Here is a 17,237-nt window from a genome sequence, read left to right as displayed (position 1 = left end):
GTTGATTGAATGAAGTCGTTTCTGGGCTAACAGTCTCCTGGTTTTGGTGATCTCTTTAATAAAACAGCTAAGATTCCACAGAGGATTATTATTCCCTTAGTACATACATTGACCTTGGATCGGCACTCCAGACAGCAGGGCCCAGAACTGACTGGGAGGAGGAGACAAGTCCCAGGCACATGTGAGAAACTGGGTTGTGCTTTCAATGATTCCAAGCTGTTCCCTATCACAAAAGTATATTTTTTGGAGCCCAATTATCTCGCAGTGATGCTCGAGGACCAAGAATCATAGCACACCCTCATTTCAGAATAATCACCATGCAGGTAATAAAACAGTGTCTAAAAGAGGATGCAGCTATTACCAAGGATGGCTTACACAGGGAAAATGATGTGAAGGACAAGATGCAAGGTGGCACAGTGGGAAGAGCTCTGCCTCTGCAGCCAAGGATGTTGACAGCATGTGGCCATTTCATCTCTCTAGGCCTCAGTTTCCTCATCTATAAAATGGGGGGCTTAGGAATAAACAAAGTGAAGTAAGGCCAAGAAACAATCAAACACAATAGTCAAATGAGCATGAGAGTCAGATTAGAACCTCATAATATTTATGGCAATGAGTTTCAAATGGATAGAAAACCTTAACGGAAAAGGTCACAGCAATAAAAAATAAAACAAGGAGAACAAGAGAAAGGGATGCCTTTCAGATTTATGATTTTATGAGTAAAATTCATGACCAAACAAAAAATGTTTGGTTATGATCACAAAAGACAAAATAGGCCACTCTGAAATAAAAAGGTTTTGCACCAACAAAAACCAATGTAACTAGAATATAAAGAGAAACTCTCAGTTGGAGGGGAAAAACATCTCCATAATATCTAAAAAGTTGGATGGCCAAGATATATAGTGAACTGACAAAAGTTAAGAGCAAATCTCTAATAGATAAGTGGTCAAAAGAGAGAAACAAACTTATTTCAAAAGAAATGAGAACTATCACTAAGTATATAAAAACTCCTCCAAATAACTAATAAGAATGCAAATGAAAACCCTTAAGTTTCACTTCATAACTGACAAACTGGCAGAGAGAAACAGTCAGTGCTGAAGGTGGATGTGGGGAGACAGAAATACTAAATTCTATGTTCTTGGTGGCACTATTAAGTGTTCCAACCATTATGTAAAACAATTTGCAAATAAGATAAAGATCAGTTTGTGCCCTTTGATCCACCAGTTTCACTACTATAACGCAAATATACCAAATGTGTACCATTTATCACCCTTCTGATGCATACTGTCCACAGAATTAAATCCAAACTACTCTTCCTGTTACTGAATGAGAAGTTCTCCAATCATCCCCCACCTTTCCTGACTATTCAATATCAAATGTCTGATGCCCTTAGACCCATATCCTTCATGTCACCAAACATACTCTCCTCGTTTTCATCCTATTCCCATTCCTGGAATCTGCCACGCCCCTTCCTCTTTACCAAGATAAACCCTATACTTCTTTCTAAATCTAGCTCAGCCTTCCTCTTTTGGGGAAGGCTTCCCAGACTAACCCTGGCCCAAAGGACTGTAAACTACAACCGAGAGTCCAAATCCAGCCTGCCTGAGAACAAACAGGCAGTAAGTTAGCCTGTAGGCCACAGTTTGCCAACCCCTGCCTTAGTACACCATTAATTTTACTTTATCAAGTGTTTTGAGAGTTATTAACTAGAAGGTAACTTTAACTAAATGCGAAGGAGTTCCCATCGACTCATTTTACAGATGAGGAAACTAAGACTCAGAATGAAAAAAATTCATTTAAACAAACATTAAGCAAATGTGAAATGACATATGGAAGGTACTAGATGACAAAAATAAAAGTCTCTGTCCTATTTATAATATAACTAATATTAATTAATAATATAATTAGCTAATAATAGTTAATATAATAATAGCTAATAATGATAGTATTAAGATGAGTGACATGGGATTCACTGTGCAAGAGCTCATTTATTGAGCTGGAAAGAAGGGGAAATATCAAGGAAGCAGTTAGCATTCACACTGGTCTTTAAAGGAAGAAAAAGACTATCAGGCAGAGGAGACCATTCCATACAGGGAGAAAGGGCTTGAAGAAAACACACGAATGCAAAAAGTGGGAGCATGAGATCAAATTGTCTTTAGAACAAAAGCAGGGAAAGTAGTGAGGCCTATTCTAAGGGTAGGGGGACCTGAACAAGGGGAATGTGTAAGGAAAATGAAAAGAGGCAGAATCCCAGGCCCTGGCAGTGCCAGTGGGAGCGATTCATCCATAGTGGGATTCATCCACAGCGGGGGAACAAGTCAAAGGTTCTGGCCATCTCCAGCCTGAGTAACAAGGGTGGGGGAACCATCAACTGAAACAGGCAGACTAAGATGAAACCTTTGGCAACACTTGGTGGAAGGGAGATGATGTGTTTACATTTTGGACAGGTTGAATGTGAGGCGCCAGCAAGGAATCTGGCTGAGCTCTTCATGGTACCCATATAACTGAAGCCCAAGCCAAGAGGAGGGAGATCCTAGGAGGCAGAGAAGGAGAATTCCATTTTATCAATATTTATTAAGCACTTACTATATGCAAGGTAAAGTCCAAAGCAAAACAAAAACAAGAAGACAGACTGCCCTTGAGAAGCTGACACAGGCACATAAATAAGTAAATAAAAGATAATCTGAGGTGGTGAAAAAGCACAAAGAGGAAATTAGGTTCACGGAATCACTCAATGCTCAGCATTTATTAAGCACCTACTGAAGACATACAAAGGCGAGTGGGGTGGTGAAACAAGCAAAAGCAGTCAGTGTATATTAAATCTTCCTATGTGTCTGAGAGGGAAGGGAAAGACACCCAAGATTGTTTGAGATGAACACAGGTAAGGGGTATTCTGCTCTTGTTTTTCAAGGACAAGAGAAGAAGTGTGGTAAAGGAAAAGCGCTAGATGTGGCCAATTCTGCCTCAACTATGCACCAGATGTGAGACCTCTGATACTAAGCCCCATTCAGAGAACGGCACAATGCCAGGCAAACCAAGTGACCCCCACCTGACCATCTCCCCACAGACCCAGAGGAGCCTTTGGCAGAACACTGACCCCCAGATCAATTGTGCTTCCCCGCCAGGCCCCACGGCCATCACTGAGGGAGATATCACGGTGCAGAAGGACCACCAGCCCTGCCCCCACCAACACCAACCTCTGACCAAGTACCAATGATGGCAGGGAAGCCCAAGAGCTCTGGGAGTGGCAGCATACCCCAGCCTATGGCGGTACTTCCCACAGCTCTCAAAGCCTTCATCCTTGGAAACAAGGCCGGTGAAAACACAGCGGGTAACTTCTCTGGGTTCTGAAGCCACAGCTACTGAAGCCCCAGAAGAGGAAGTTCTCATCAAAGTCTCTGACCACTGAATGATTCAACACCAGATAGGGATGAGATTTTCTCAGTGGAAGTGACATCAAATATGATGCGTGATCATCTGCTTTGCCAGGACCATGAGACTTTTCCATCCGACTCCCAGTTGAAACCCCATTAGAAAGTGAGCTTCAGGGCAACCAGGTAGCACAGTGAGTAAGAGCACCGGCCCCAGAGTCGGGATAACCTCGGATTGAATCCGGGCTCAGACACTTAGCACCCACCCAGAAACACCTGGCCCTGTAACCTTGAGCAAGTTACAACCCCAATTGCTTTAAAAAAAAAAAGTGAGCTTCTTGGGGGCAGGGATTTCCTTTTCTATTTATATACCCAGGGCTTTGCACACAGTAAGCACATAATAAATGCTTTTTCCATTCATTCACGTATTTAATTGCAAAATGGAGACAACAGCAACCACTTCACAGGGTTGCTGTAAGGATCCGATGATGATTATATCCAGAGCTTTATAAACTCAAAGCACTATCTAAATGTGAGCTATTATGGTTACCTAAGTATTCAGGCAGAAGGAAAAGAATGGGTAGAGAAAGACTGAATATGGGACAAGCCAAAAAAAAGGGAAAAAAAGCAATTTGGGGGGCATAATGTGATGACCTTGAATTTTTCAGTAAAATAAGAGGTGAGGTCCTCTTCTAGAGGTTTAGGGGAAGAGGAGCTGGGGGTAGAACTGTGGACTTAAGTGGAAGCTTGTATTCGCCGCAGCAGAAGTGACATTTTGGGCAAAGATGAGGATAGTACAAATGTTGAAATGGATACAGTTAGCAAAGTTTGTGACTGAATGACGAACAACACAGGTACAGAGTCCATAGATGTTAGGAGGCAAGCAAGGATTGAGGATTGAGGATAGCACCCTTGCAAGAACAGGGATTCAAGGGCAGAAGAGTGATTTTATTTAACAATAAAAATTGTCTGATGACTGGGTCAAGAACAGGTAGAGACAAAAGCAAAGCCAAAATAGGGGTAATTTAGGCTTGAGGAAGGGAAAGAATCAAGAGACAAAAGGTCACAGGGACCAAGAGAAGGTGAAGGCAGGAGCCTGTAGTGAGGCATCAATTTCTCAGAAGGGAGACAGCTAAAGAATGATGAGCTCCAATCTGTGACCACCTGGGAGGTGAGGCATAGCAGCACACCAGGCACAAAAGTTGAAGAAGTCAAGGAACTGTGCCAGAAGCATGATCTAAATGGACACTGAGAGTCTTCCTATTCCAATCTCCTATCTTCATCAAGGAAAGCCTCCAGGCCTGAGAGTAGGGGTAAAGAGCGACTGGTATTTTCATGTGCTCCCCCTTTTTTAAACAATAAGAGGTCCACAATCTTGTACAAGGGTCCGAAATCCTCTCTCTGAGCCCTCTATGCTCTCAAAACCGTCTGCTCTGGCACAGACCTCCTCGTAACAAAGTCAGTGTAGTCCCCCTGGTCTTTCTGTCTCCATTTTCCTTGGTGCATTTCTGCTTCCTCATCCAGCATAGTCATTATGATCTTAGAACCCAAATGCTATCACGTACTGCCACCGAGGGAGAAAAGGGCCTTCCAGATATCTAGCAAAGCCCTTTTCCGCTGTTTTTTTTTCCTAGTCACTGTCCTTTCTTTTTCATTTTCAAACTCTCACAGGATCACAAGTGGGCTGACTTGGGTCTCCCACAATCCATTATCAAAGCTTCCATCTGCCTCCACCCTCAGCTACTTTATGAGCTGATACATCATCATCTGACCCAATCCTCTTTTGTACGCTTTCCAAGGGAGTTTAGATTCTAAAGCATCATAGCCCTTGGGTGCCACGTTTCTCTGTTTCGCAAAGATTAAATGTTTGCTAGCCCAGGTGGTTTCAACGATTATTTTGTCTCCTTGTTGTGACAACTGATTTAAACTGGCTAAACTTCCTGAAGAAATGGTGGTAGTCTGTGCCAATGTCTATTTTTTAAAATCCATTTCCCAGCTTTAAGAGCTTGTTAAAATAGGTCAGGCTGTGTGAATGGAGTTGCTTCAATAACACTCTGTATCTTTTAATTTTTATTCTTCTTTTCCCCCATGTTTGGAATGGATATTAATGTTTTCTCTAACAGGCTGATAAACTGACCATAGACAACTGTTTCAGAAATGATCCTCACTCTGATGTAACCAGTCCTTTCCTGACTTTTAGAATACAATTTCACTTTTGCCAATGCATTTCTTGCCTCCCAGCCTCCCAACTCTTTTTAAAGTACTCTGTGAGGAATACATGCAAATATGCTTGCTCCTGAACGAGGCTCTCCAAATCTCCTGTCCCAGAAGCCTGCTTCTTTCGTGGCCCTGGGCAAGTCACTGAGTTCCCTGGCTCCAGGGTTGGATCAGATGGCTCTGGCTCTAGGTCTCTGACCCTAGGAGGAGGATGACAGGGGGTGGGGTGGAATGTTGGCAGTGGGCAAGGCACTGAGGGACTCAGAAATATCCCGGAGGGCATTTATTATAGGATGACAATGACAGAGTGACTTCTAAGTTTGTTACACTTGAATCTAAAGCTAGTAACCCAGATCTCTCACCTTCTAGTATAGCGGATAGAAAGCTGGATTCGGGAGGCAGGAAGACCAGCCTCAGGCAATTACTCGCTGAGTAACCCTGGGCAAACCACAACCTCTCTCAGCCTCAGTTTTCTCACCTGTAAAATGGGGATAACCGGTGCACCCACTTCACAGGTTTGTGGAGATTAAAATGGTTAATATTTATCAAGTATTTTTGCAAATCTTGACAGTTATAGTGCTAAATAACCCAACCTATCTCACAAAACAGATTTGTTTGCACAACGCCTAGAAATTCACGTGTGTGTATCTCTATCACACACACGTATGCACATACTCACACAGAGACACAATGTAAAAAGAAAACAGCTTTCTCCCCAGCAACCGGGAAGGTCAGACTCAGGCCTGCCCCTGGGAAGGGCCTGAAAAGACCAAGACGCGACTACGCCTCCCCTTAGGGTCTGCACGAAGCCCCCTCACCTTGGAAAGTCTGGGCAGGACCAGGAAATAAAAGTTTGGGGCTGGGAAAATGCGTGGCAATCAAATCTCAAACTGCAAGGACTAAATGGGAGAGCCTCCGCAAAATCCCGTGGGGAGCCCAGCACTGGGCCCGCAAGTTCCCGCCCCCTCCCCAGGCAGGTCCTGGGAAGCTCCCGGCAGCCCGGGGGCCCCGCCTGGTGGAACGAGGCTGCGGGGCTCGCTAAAGCGCCCCTTCCCGCGGGGCCAAACCAGCAGGCGGGGGGGGGGGGGGGGGCACTCCGGGAGGGGATTGGCACGCACGTTCCCAGCCCCAGGGGCGCGCCCCGCCCACCCCCCCACAGGCCGGCCGGGGTCAGCCCGCGGCCACGGCGGGGGGCCGCCCCTCCCCCCGGCCCTGCGGGGCTGCCGTTGGGGGCCGCGCGGCCCCGCCTCCCGCCGCGGAGGGGGCTCCGGGCTCCGGCCCCCGGCCCGGCTCACCGTGATGTTGCAGTGGATGGCGAGGGGCGGCGAGTGCGGGCTGCCCGGCGGCAGCAGCAGGAACTGGCAGTGCAGCTCGTCCAGCTTCCAGCTGATGATCCGGAACCGCTCGTGGTTCTTGTCGAAGATGGACTCCAGGAACTTCAGCTCGGCCTTGAGCCCTGACATCGACATCTTCGCCTCATCTCCGGGGCGCGGGCGGGGAAGCCCCGCCGTCCCGCCCGCCCGCCGCGGCGACCGCGACCGCGACCGCCCCGTGCCCCGGCCTCCGGCCTGCCCAGCCGGCCGCTTCGAAGATGGCGGGGGCGCCCGCACCTCGGCTCGCAGCGGACGCTCGGGTGGCGTCGCCGGCTTCGGTAACAGACCCCGCAACGCGCGCCCCTTACTGCACCCGCTGCCCGCCGCCCCTGCCTGGAGTACCTCGGAACGCGACCTACGAGTGCGACCACCAGCCCGGCCCTGCCCTCCCCGGACCGCCCCGCCCCCTCCGCTCCTCGCGCACCGGGCGCGGGCGGCACGCACGGACACCCCGCCGGGCCCCGCCCCCGCCCGCCGGGCCCCGCCTCCTCTCTGTCTCATCCTATCTCCCCGCCCCCCTCCGTCCAAGCCCCGCCTCCTCTCCATCTCGTCCTACCTCTCCCCGCCCCTGCCCTTTGAGCCCCGCCTCCTCTTCGACTGGCTCCATCTCCCCGCACCCACCTTCCGAGGTCGGTGTCTCACTACCTCCCTGCCCCTCACCTTCCAAGCCGCACCTCCTCTGAACATCTCGCCCTATCTCCGCTCTTCCAGTTCCGCCTCCTCTCCACCTCACCCTATCATCCTGTCCCCTTCCGCCCTAGCTCCGCCTCCGACCCACCCTATCCTCCCCGCCCCGCCTTCCGTGCCCCACCTCCTCCGCCCCGCCCCCGCCTTTCAAGCCCCGCCCCTTCTCTCGCCCCCGCCCTCTACCTTCCCTACTCTACCCGACCTCTTTCCCTTCTTCTAGAGACCACTGTCCAGGACCTTCCTGTCTTCCATCTCCAGACTCCCCCACTTCCTGTGGGCCCCCGGCCCCCTGACCCCACTAAGACCAGACCTTTCCTCTACACTTTAGGGTCCACGACCCAACTTCTCCACTTCCAGAACCTGCCGCCCAATCCTCGCCCCATTTTCTATGAGCAAACCCCTCTTCCCCCCATAACTTACCCCAAATAAACCTCCTCCTTCTGGTCCCTGCAGAGCCTCCCCTTCCCACTGCACAGGGCGCCCACCTGCCCCCCCCCCCCCTTTCGGGGGCACACCCCCCCCCCGGCAGGCCCCTTTCCTAAAACCTCGGGGGGGGGGGGCAGGGACCCTTCCTCAGGCCTTTCCTCCTCCTCCCTAGTGTCTAACGGCATTCAGTAAGCGCTTAATAAAAGCTTGTCTGCTTACCTAGATCCCTAATCTTTTTTCCCACCACCGACCTTCCCTCCACAAGTTGCAGGACCCCTTTGTCCCCTTCCTCTTCCACCATCTCGGAGCCCACGCGTGCTTCCAGGACTGCTCCCCACCCGTCTCCCCTTCCCTCATCATCCATGCCCTTTCTCCTCTCCCCATTTTGTGTGAGTCCCCCACTCCTGCATCCAATTGCCCTTTTCCATCAACAAGCATGTATTAAGCACTAGCTGTGTACCAGGTAGTACCCTCAAGGCTGCTAATTACAAAGAAAGGCAAAACCGGTCCCTGACCTCAAGGGTTCCCGTCCTAAGGAGGGAGACAAGACTCAGTATCAAAGAAGTGATCTCGAAGCCTACTTTTCTGATCTGACACTGCTGCTGCCTGTGTGACCTTGGGTGGGTCCCTTCTCTTCCTGCATCTGCTTCTCCCTGAAGAGGATGATTCCCAGCTTGGTTCTGATCTCCCCCAGGGGCAGGTGTGCAAGATGTCACTAAATAGCGGTCCCTCGTTTCTCTGGGGTTATTCTACTCCCTAAAACGAGCCAATTAATGACAGAAGCTGATCTCGAATGTGTCATCCCATGGGAGATTCACACCTCTGCTAGGTAGGGACTGCAGTTAATGTTATCTTCTCCATTTTGCAGATGTGGAGAGTGAAGGTTAGAGAGATGAAACTACTTCCCTGGGGTCACACAGCTAATAAATAGGAGATGTGAAACTCAAAAGTGTATGTGCATTTCCCTCTATTAGAATGGAAGATACAAGTGCAGGTAGAACAGTGGACAGAGCATGTGTCCTGGAGTCAGGGGGACCTGAGTTCGAATTCAGATTCAGACACTTATTGTATGACCCTGGAACAAAGTCCTTTAACCCTGATTGCCTCCAAAAATAAAAAATTAAAAGAATGTAAGCAACTTGAGGACAGGGATGTTATATTCTCAGCAGGTATCACAATGGCTGACCCATAGTAAGTGCTTAATAAATGTTTTGTTTTTTTTTGTCAAGTCAACAAACATTTTCGTAAGCAAAAGACAGTCCCTTCCCTCAAGAAAATCCCACTCTAATGGAGGGGACAACATGCTTTCGACCATTTACAAAGAAGATTCAAACAGGATAAACTGAGATAATCTCAGAGGGCAGGTATTTGCATTAGGAAGGAGGAGGCAAGGTTTCCCCTCAGAAAGTGGGAATTTGGCAAGGACTCGATTAAGCAAAAAGCACTGTCCCAAAGGGAAGTGGGCTACCTTGATAGGTGGAGGGTTTTTCTTCCTCAGGAATTTTTAAGCAAAGATTGCTGGGCCATCTCCAGTCATTCTGATCTATACCTCACACTGGACCCAGGTGGCTCTGGAGGAGAAAGTGAGGCTGGTGACTTTGCACAGCCCTCCTCACTTAAATCCAATTCACTTGCAAGTCATGGCATCACCTTCCTGATGTGGTACTCCTTTTCGACAAACCACAACCACAACAAGCAAAGACTGAATGACCCCTTGTCAGATCTGTTATAACGGATTCCATTATGAGTATAGGTTTTATTCTAAGGCCTCTTAAGCCACTTCTAAACCTAAAATTATGGGATTCTGTAAGACAAAATATTAAGTGCACAGGTCTTTTATGAGTGGCTCCTGACTAATTGGTCTCTTACGTGGGTATAAGTCCATGATGTGCTAGCTATGCCTGGGCATACCCCAATGCCTCAAAAAGCATTTTGTGCCTCATTTTTTGTATTTTTAAATAATATTTAAATGTTAATTAAAAACACAAGCTTAGTTATGTTTTAGTTTCTTTTTGATGAATAAAAATGTGTTTATGATTGAATATTCAATAAATGTTTGTTTTAAAAAAACAAAATAAAATTCTCTGGTTACAGGCTCTAATGAGGCATGTTAACACCTATGGTGACATAGTCTTATGAAATGGTATAGTAGAGAAAAGCATATGGCAGGGCCAGGTTGACTTTTTATGTAGGACAGTGGAGGCGGGGGCGGGGGACAGAGGAGAGAGAGAGAGAGAGAATATTGGAGATGATCTGAGGGTGAAGGCAGTAGCATTAAGTAGGACCAGGAAATGCTTTTTTTGCAAGAAGTGGTACTTTACTTGAGACTAGAAGGAAGCCAAGAGGTAGAGATGAGGAGGCCCTATTTCAGCCCTTGAGGGCTAAACAGAATGAATCCAATGGAACCCTACAGTTCACCAAGCATTACTACCCGACTAGTAGTTCCAGGAGCAATGGAGATACATAGACAAAAAGGAAGACAATGCCTGCCCTCAAGGAGCTTATGCTTCCCAGGACAACCTCTAAAGGGCATCCTCCAGTGCTTTCCAGTCTCCTGGGAGTTCTTTCACTGATGTCTTCAGAATAGGGCACCTCCAGAGCCCCCACGGGATGCTCTCTTGCTCTCCCCCTAAATTATCTGTGATTCTGTGGAGCAGCTTCTCTGGGATTCCCATCAGTCCAACTCTTAGAATCATCAATTGAGGACTGAATGGGACCTCGGAGGTATCTAGTCCAAGCCTCTCATTTTATCTATGAACTCCATTCCAGTCTCCCAGTCCTCTAGGGGCCATTATGTGGTAGAGGGTGAGATGAATGGAAAGCCTGAAAGACAATTCTGGGTAACTAATAATCAACTTATTAATTAGGCTGGTTGATAATAAATCCATGGCCATGGAGACCCCTGAATGCTTAAATACCTTTGGAAAAGGCAGTGCCCCTGCCAGGTGAGAATCAACCCTGCTTAGTGAACAATGACTGAGGGGTGGACATCTTAACAAGAGGTAGGCTAAAAGTTTTCAATTCCTCCTGTTGAGAAAGTGACTTGATCAATGAGACTTAACCACCTCCAGCACTCTGGCCAAAGGAATTCATCTCTACCCATACTGCCCTGGTTGGTTTCCTCCTTCATAAGCTGGGTTCCCTGAGACCAGGAGTGGGGAACCTATGGTCTTGAGGCCACATGTGGCCCTCTAGGTCCTCAAGTGTGGCCCTTTGACTGAATCCAAACTTCACAGAAGGGCCACATGTGGCCTCAAGTCCACAGGTTACCCACCCATTCCATAGGCTCTAATGGAGGGGTATAATGATATGGTTTTATTTCCTAAGGGCAAGAATTCACCTAGATTAGATTTTGTTTGTAAGGTCTTCTAGTTGGGTAAGGTCCCATCCAAAATCACAGAGCAGGTACACCAAAGATTTGGGCAATCTCATTTATCAGCAATGTCCTTCAGAAACTGTCAGGGGCCTGTCCCTGAATGAGGAATTAGAGAGGAAAAACCTCAATCCTAATTTAATAATTGGTTAATAATAAGAAAACAATCTAAAACTATTAAGAAAACAATCACTTCTCTCAAGGGTTCACACTTGCTTTGCTAGGCCCCACTGGACAGAACCATAAGTGGTAGATGGAAATGGCAGAAAGGTAAATTTGGGATTGAGGTAAGGAAAGGGTTTCTCACAATTAATACTGCCCCAAGGTGAAATGGACTGCCTCAGCATCTCCCACCTGGGCTATCCCCACAGCCTTGAAGGATCTCCCTGCCTCCTCCACTCAGCTGTCAAAGTGGTCTTATAGAGCACAGGTCTGACCTCATCACCCCTCTATTCAGTAAACTCCAAAGGCTCCCTATTACTTCCAGGAGCCAATATAAAATCCCCTGGCTTTTAAAACTCATGATCACCTGGTAGTGCCTTCCTGCCGGGGTCCCTCTGCCCGTGGAATCCTCACCTGCCCTACAGTCCTCTACTTACCCATATCCGGGTCTTCGGTCATCACCGGCCCCTTGAGGGGAACAATCACCAGACAGAGAGCGGAGGGAGTTTTTGGGGGGTGTTTATTCTCCACTGATTACATCGCGTCTGGCCTCTCACGTCTCCCCTCTACTTCCGCCCTAGGGCCTTTATAGCCCTTCCCGACCCTTCTCGCCCAATCATCAGTCCCAACAGCATTTATCGCCATATATGGGCTCCTGGTTATACTAGTCTTCTTCTCCGCCCCTGGGGCGGGGCAGGGTCCCTTTACAATCTCCCCCTTTTTTCTTTAAAGCAAACTGAGCACTAAAAGGAAATGCAGCCAAGCACAGGCGGGCTCGGGTAGAAGATCCTCCCGGTGGCCATAGGGCGGGGTTCTGACGCTTGGTGCGAGGGCCTCTGGCTTAGGTCGCCTCTGTCTCACTCGAACCTTACCCGTCCTAGGAACCAGACACTCTTGACCCTGTCTTAGGCGGCCGAGGAGTGAGGAGTTGCCCGTCATGGAGGGTGCCTCGTCTTACCCCGAGTGTCAAGCGTCCCCCCATGCCTCAAACCAGACCTGGGGATCGTCTCCCTGAGACACAGCCATCAATGCTCGCTGCGTTAAAAGCATATACCCACGGTTTTGCCGTCGAAGTCGGCACACACACCACAAAAGAAGGAAAAGAAGAAGCACAAAAACTAACAGGGACGAGGTCAAACCACCCCACTGGGTGAACCAGGAGACAGTGTAACGTTACTATGAAATGCGGATAAGTTAAAGCTCGGGGAATCGCCACCCTCCACCCCCGACCAGGTACCATTCCCGACCCCGACCTGTCCCCCATTGACCATTCCCAGGGGGCGAACATCTGAGTAGGAGCCATTCACCCCGCACAGTAACCAGAGGTCAAAGGGGTTGGCAGTGGCTCCGGGATCCGCATACTGGAGAAAGCGTGAGGACACGCTTGCTTGGCTACTGGAATTTCCTGCGAAGATCGGTTTGGGATCCTGACAAGTCCAGTTAAGTGGCCTGCCAGTCGTGACATTGGCCGAGGGAATAGGAGGGGAGAAGGTGTCGGCAACGACGGAAGACCAAAGGAGGAGTTCGAGGAGAAGAAGCGAGGGAAGGTCCGAGCTGAATGTGTCACCGGCAGCGGCCACGGGAAGGCTGACAGGACGCCCCATCTCAGGTGCTCCTCATCTGCCATCCCTCCTATGCAGTGAAGCAGGATCCCCAGAAGTAGCACAGCGCCTGAAAGACACAAAAACACAAAACTCCCTCTCACCCCTCGTTTGGAGGAGGGGTGGAGCCCTGTCATTCCACATCCCTAACTCTGTGAAGAGGAACCCATTGCGGGGTTGCTTTCTCGTCATCCTCGGGCCGGAAGGAGAGGTGGCCGAGCTTGCGCTCCACCACCGTCACTGGGCCATGCCAATTGCCCTCAAGGTCTTTCCACAGCACCTTCGTGCCAGGCAGGGCGCGGCTAGGCGATGGGAGTTGTACCAGTGACGGCGTGGGCTGGGCGTGGGAAGACCAAAATCTCTGGGCCGCAGTGGACCCGTCCTCTCTTACTTGTAGGAAGTTCATAGTAAAAACTGCCTGAGCCAGCTCCTGACGTGTGACGGAGCGGGGAGTTCCCCTCTTTTGTTTGGCAAGCACGACCTTAAGGGTGCGGTTGGCCCGCTCAACAATCGCCTGTCCCGTAGGGTTATAGGGGAGGCCAGTAACATGAGTAATCTGAAACACTGCGCAAAACAAGGCAAAAGCCTGGGAGGCGTAGGCAGGGCCATTATCCGTCTTTATGGCTACCGGGGGTCCTAACATGGCCATCTGCTCATACAAGTGGCTTATCACTGCTCGGACTGCCGGGTTAGCAAAGTGCCCCGTCCCGCAAATCAAGTCCTCCGTATCTTGTGGGGCCCTCTGAGGTCTGAGCGGGGCAATTCGCCGGGCCTCTCTCCGAAGCTGCGCCTGGTAGGCTAGGTATGTGGATGGTTCCAGACAAGCCACCGCCAGCCCGTCGAAATCAGCGGGCGTCCAGGGGTGGGCAGCAACTAAATTGGCAAGCAGCTTCTTGACATAGGGAGAGGCTGGGCCATATGTGGTCACAGCTTCTTTAAAGTCTTTCAGGGCCTTATATTGGATGGGGGCATGAGTGCGACCTCCCGTCAAGGGATCAGTCAAAATCGGGAACATGTCCCAGGAGTCAAAGTCAACCTCCGCCCCCGCCTCTGCGGCCAGACGGAGGCTCTGCCTCAAAAGTCCTTCCCCCGCACTCGGAGGGACTGCCCCTTGAGGGCAGTAAGAGGGGGGTGTCGTGACTTCCGGGAGGGGCCCTCCATGGTTCCGTGAAGGAGGCGGAAGAGGGCCCCACCCTTCAACATGCGGCGTCTCCAGGGGCGCCATCTTAGAGGAGCATGGGACTGGAGGGAGGGGGGATCTCCACCCTTCATCTTCCCGATCGTCGGCCACCCTTGGGTGGACCCCCTTACCTGGATTCTGAGCCCTCTCTCTCCTCCTTCTGGTTTCTCGGGGGAACCTTGCTGTCTCTTCTTCCTCTGACTCGCTCAACACCGGGGCTGATTCTCGGGCAACCTTTTCCAGGTCCCCCCACGGGTATTTAGGGCGATAGTTTCTGTTCCCGTCCTTAGATTCCTCATGGCCCCCGGACCCCTCTGAGTCTGACCCCGCTAGAGACGCACCGCACTGGGTGCTAACTGAGCACGGCAGGGGGGGCGGATCTGGGGCGGTCACCGCTGCCGCCATGATTTTGAAGACCCTGAAGTCTTCGGGTGACAAAAACCCCGGGCACGTCTGATCATAAGACGCCATCTGTTGACCTACAGCCTGCCACTTATGCGGCTGTAAGCCCGAGGGTTTCACCCAGGGGCAGATCACCAGAACCTTCTCAATAAACTGCCTGCAAGTCTTTATAGGGAGTTTAGCGCCCCGCTGTGCGCACAGCTTATAAAGCTGGGCGGTCAAGACCCCCTTCTCCTCCGCTCGAAACACAGGGATACTAAGCCCTGAACCCATACTGTCCTCTTCCCGAGAATCCTTTTCTCGAGGCTGTCTGGTGGCTAACGCAGACCAGCTGCAGTTAGCAGACCGTCCGCCGGCTAGGTGGGATGTCCTCCCCGGGCCCAAGCGCTCAGGTCCCTGTCAGGTCCCTGTTCGGGCGCCAGAATGCCGGGGTCCCTCTGCCCGTGGAATCCTCACCTGCCCTACGGTCCTCTACTTACCCATATCCGGGTCTTCGGTCGTCACCGGCCCCTTGAGGGGAACAATCACCAGACAGAGAGCGGAGGGAGTTTTTGGGGGGTGTTTATTCTCCACTGATTACATCGCGTCTCGCGTCTCCCCTCTACTTCCGCCCTAGGGCCTTTATAGCCCTTCCCGACCCTTCTCGCCCAATCATCAGTCCCAACAGCATTTATCACCATATATGGGCTCCTGGTTATACTAGTCTTCTTCTCCGCCCCTGGGGCGGGGCAGGGTCCCTTTACACCTTCCTACCTTTCCATTCTTCTTACACTGTATCCCCCACTATGGTCTCTGTACTCCACTGATAGTGTTCTCCGGGAGGGTTTTCTTGCACAAGACACTGTTCATTTTCATTGGTTTTCCCTCATGCCTGAAACTCTCTCTGCCTCCTGGCTCCCTTAACTTCCTTCAAGTCTCAGCTAAAGTCTTAGCTTCTACAAAAAGCTGTTCTTGATCTCCTTAAGTCCTTCCCTCTGAGGTCATCTCCAATTATTCTCTGTCTCTGTCTCTCTGTCTCTGTCTCTGTGTCTCTCCCCTCTTTCTCTTTTCTCCATCTTTCTCTCCCTCTCTCCCTCCTTCCTTCTCTTTCCCTCCTCTCTTCCTCTCTTTTTTCCTTCCCTCCCTTCCTCCTCCTCCTCCTCCTCCTCTCTTTTTTTCTCTCTCTCTCCATATATATCTTTATTTGTACACAGCTTTTTACGTGGTTTACATGTTGTCTTCCCCATTGGACTGGTTTTTCCCTGTTCTTATATACTAAGGTTAGTACAGTGCTTGGCACGCTTTGTAGGCACATGATAAATAAAAGTAAGGCCTCCCTTACTAGAGCAAAATCTTGAAGCAAAGTCTAAATACCCACTTGTTGACTATGTTGTGGAAGAAATCTTTTTTCAGGTATGGGTTGAACAAGAGACAGTCTCTGAGGTTCCTTCCCACTCTAAGATCTGTGAGATAAAACCCTATAGTTCTCTTAGCTAGAGAGAGTCCTAGATTGAACAAAAACTCTCTAGTTGTATCTGGATCTCAATGGAAGGTTCCTAAGAGTACAAGTGAATAGATGGAAAACAACCAATTAGAGCCCTAAGTGTTAATAATATGAAAATCGGTAAATATTTATACCCTATTTATACCTGCCTGTCTCAAGCACGTGTATAACAATCTGGGGTCACACTCATCCAGACCATCATAAGTACAGCTATAACCTGGGCAGGATGAATGGGGTTTTGTCCCAGAGTCCTGCCATTTAAAAGCACTAAAAACACTTGCGGTTTGGCAGGCTAGAAACAACTGGATTTGCCACCCAATAAACCAAGATAGTTAGTTAAAATAGGAAGGCCTGCTCCAGCTGCGGTCCTCCTTCTCTGCCTCCCCCACCCTTATTCCAAGCATCTCACGCTGCTCACACTGGCTGCAGAAATGGCTGGTTTCAGCTCTGACTCCAAGTATTCAAAACACAGAAAATGGAAAATATTCCTCTCTCTCTATGAAGGAGTGCCTCATCCAGACAGCTGGAGCCGAAACTTCCGCCACAGGCTTTAATCTCCGCTAAACTTTGTCACAAAGTTAAACTCAGGCTTTTGATGAAACCTTTGGCCTTACGAATTTGGCTAAATGAGTAGCCTTAAGGGCCTGTCACTTTCCTCTCTACTGACAAGTCTGTAAATCCACCCGATGCTATAAATGATTACCTATTTTTATGTTACTAACGCTTAGAAAGGCTCCATTTTTTCCAGTCTATTCATTTGCTTTCTAGAGCTCACAATTTTCCTAATTTGAGTCAAACCAACTCAGAGGATGTAGAATGGGAAAAGCATTGGATCAAGAGGAAAAGACCTGGATTCTAACCCTGATTCTGCTATAAATCTGTTGTTTGACATCAAATCACCGCTTTACCTTTCTCTGCCTTAGTTTCCTCTTCTATAAAATGGGAGAAGCAGTGACATGTAGTGA

At 49.4% G+C, this 17,237-nt stretch overlaps 2 protein-coding genes across 4 annotated transcripts in view; one reads left to right on the top strand and one right to left on the bottom strand.

The window, feature by feature from the left end:
- The window catches only part of UBE2Q2 (ubiquitin conjugating enzyme E2 Q2), a 61,913-nt gene extending 54,296 nt beyond the window's left edge, over positions 1–7,617 (bottom strand). Inside the window, exon 1 of one of the 3 annotated variants that reach the window (XM_069071411.1) lies at positions 7,580–7,617. Coding sequence is in view for 2 of the 3 variants with exons in the window: in XM_069071410.1 (XP_068927511.1) it covers positions 6,881–7,054 (174 nt within the window). In the remaining variant the exon portion in view is untranslated. Of the gene's footprint in view, positions 1–6,880; positions 7,152–7,579 lie in introns of those variants that run through there. The other 2 variants (XM_069071410.1, XM_069071409.1) reach the window with 2 other exon arrangements.
- On the top strand, positions 7,177–8,074 carry LOC138148545 (uncharacterized). Its single transcript, XM_069071249.1, has 2 exons — positions 7,177–7,587; positions 7,670–8,074. Exons 1-2 carry the CDS (start codon positions 7,177–7,179, stop codon positions 8,072–8,074), a joined length of 816 nt encoding a protein of 271 aa, XP_068927350.1.
- The last annotated feature ends 9,163 nt before the right edge of the window (positions 8,075–17,237 follow it).

This window comes from Petaurus breviceps, unplaced genomic scaffold, assembly GCF_028583685.1.
Source record: "Petaurus breviceps papuanus isolate PSGF00001 unplaced genomic scaffold, PetGlider_PUasm1.0 90825, whole genome shotgun sequence".
NCBI classification, from domain to species: Eukaryota; Metazoa; Chordata; class Mammalia; order Diprotodontia; family Petauridae; genus Petaurus; species Petaurus breviceps.
Note: the sequence above shows the minus strand (reverse complement) of the source record. Positions and strands in the feature narration are given on the sequence as shown.

Coding starts and splice junctions, on each gene's coding strand:
- LOC138148545 (XM_069071249.1), top strand. CDS start 7,177: ATGGCGGGGGCGCCCGCACCTCGGCTCGCAGCGGACGCTCGGGTGGCG. Junction 7,588..7,669: donor CCCCGCACCCACCTTCCGAG/GTCGGTGTCTCA, acceptor CCGCTCTTCCAG/TTCCGCCTCCTCTCCACCTC.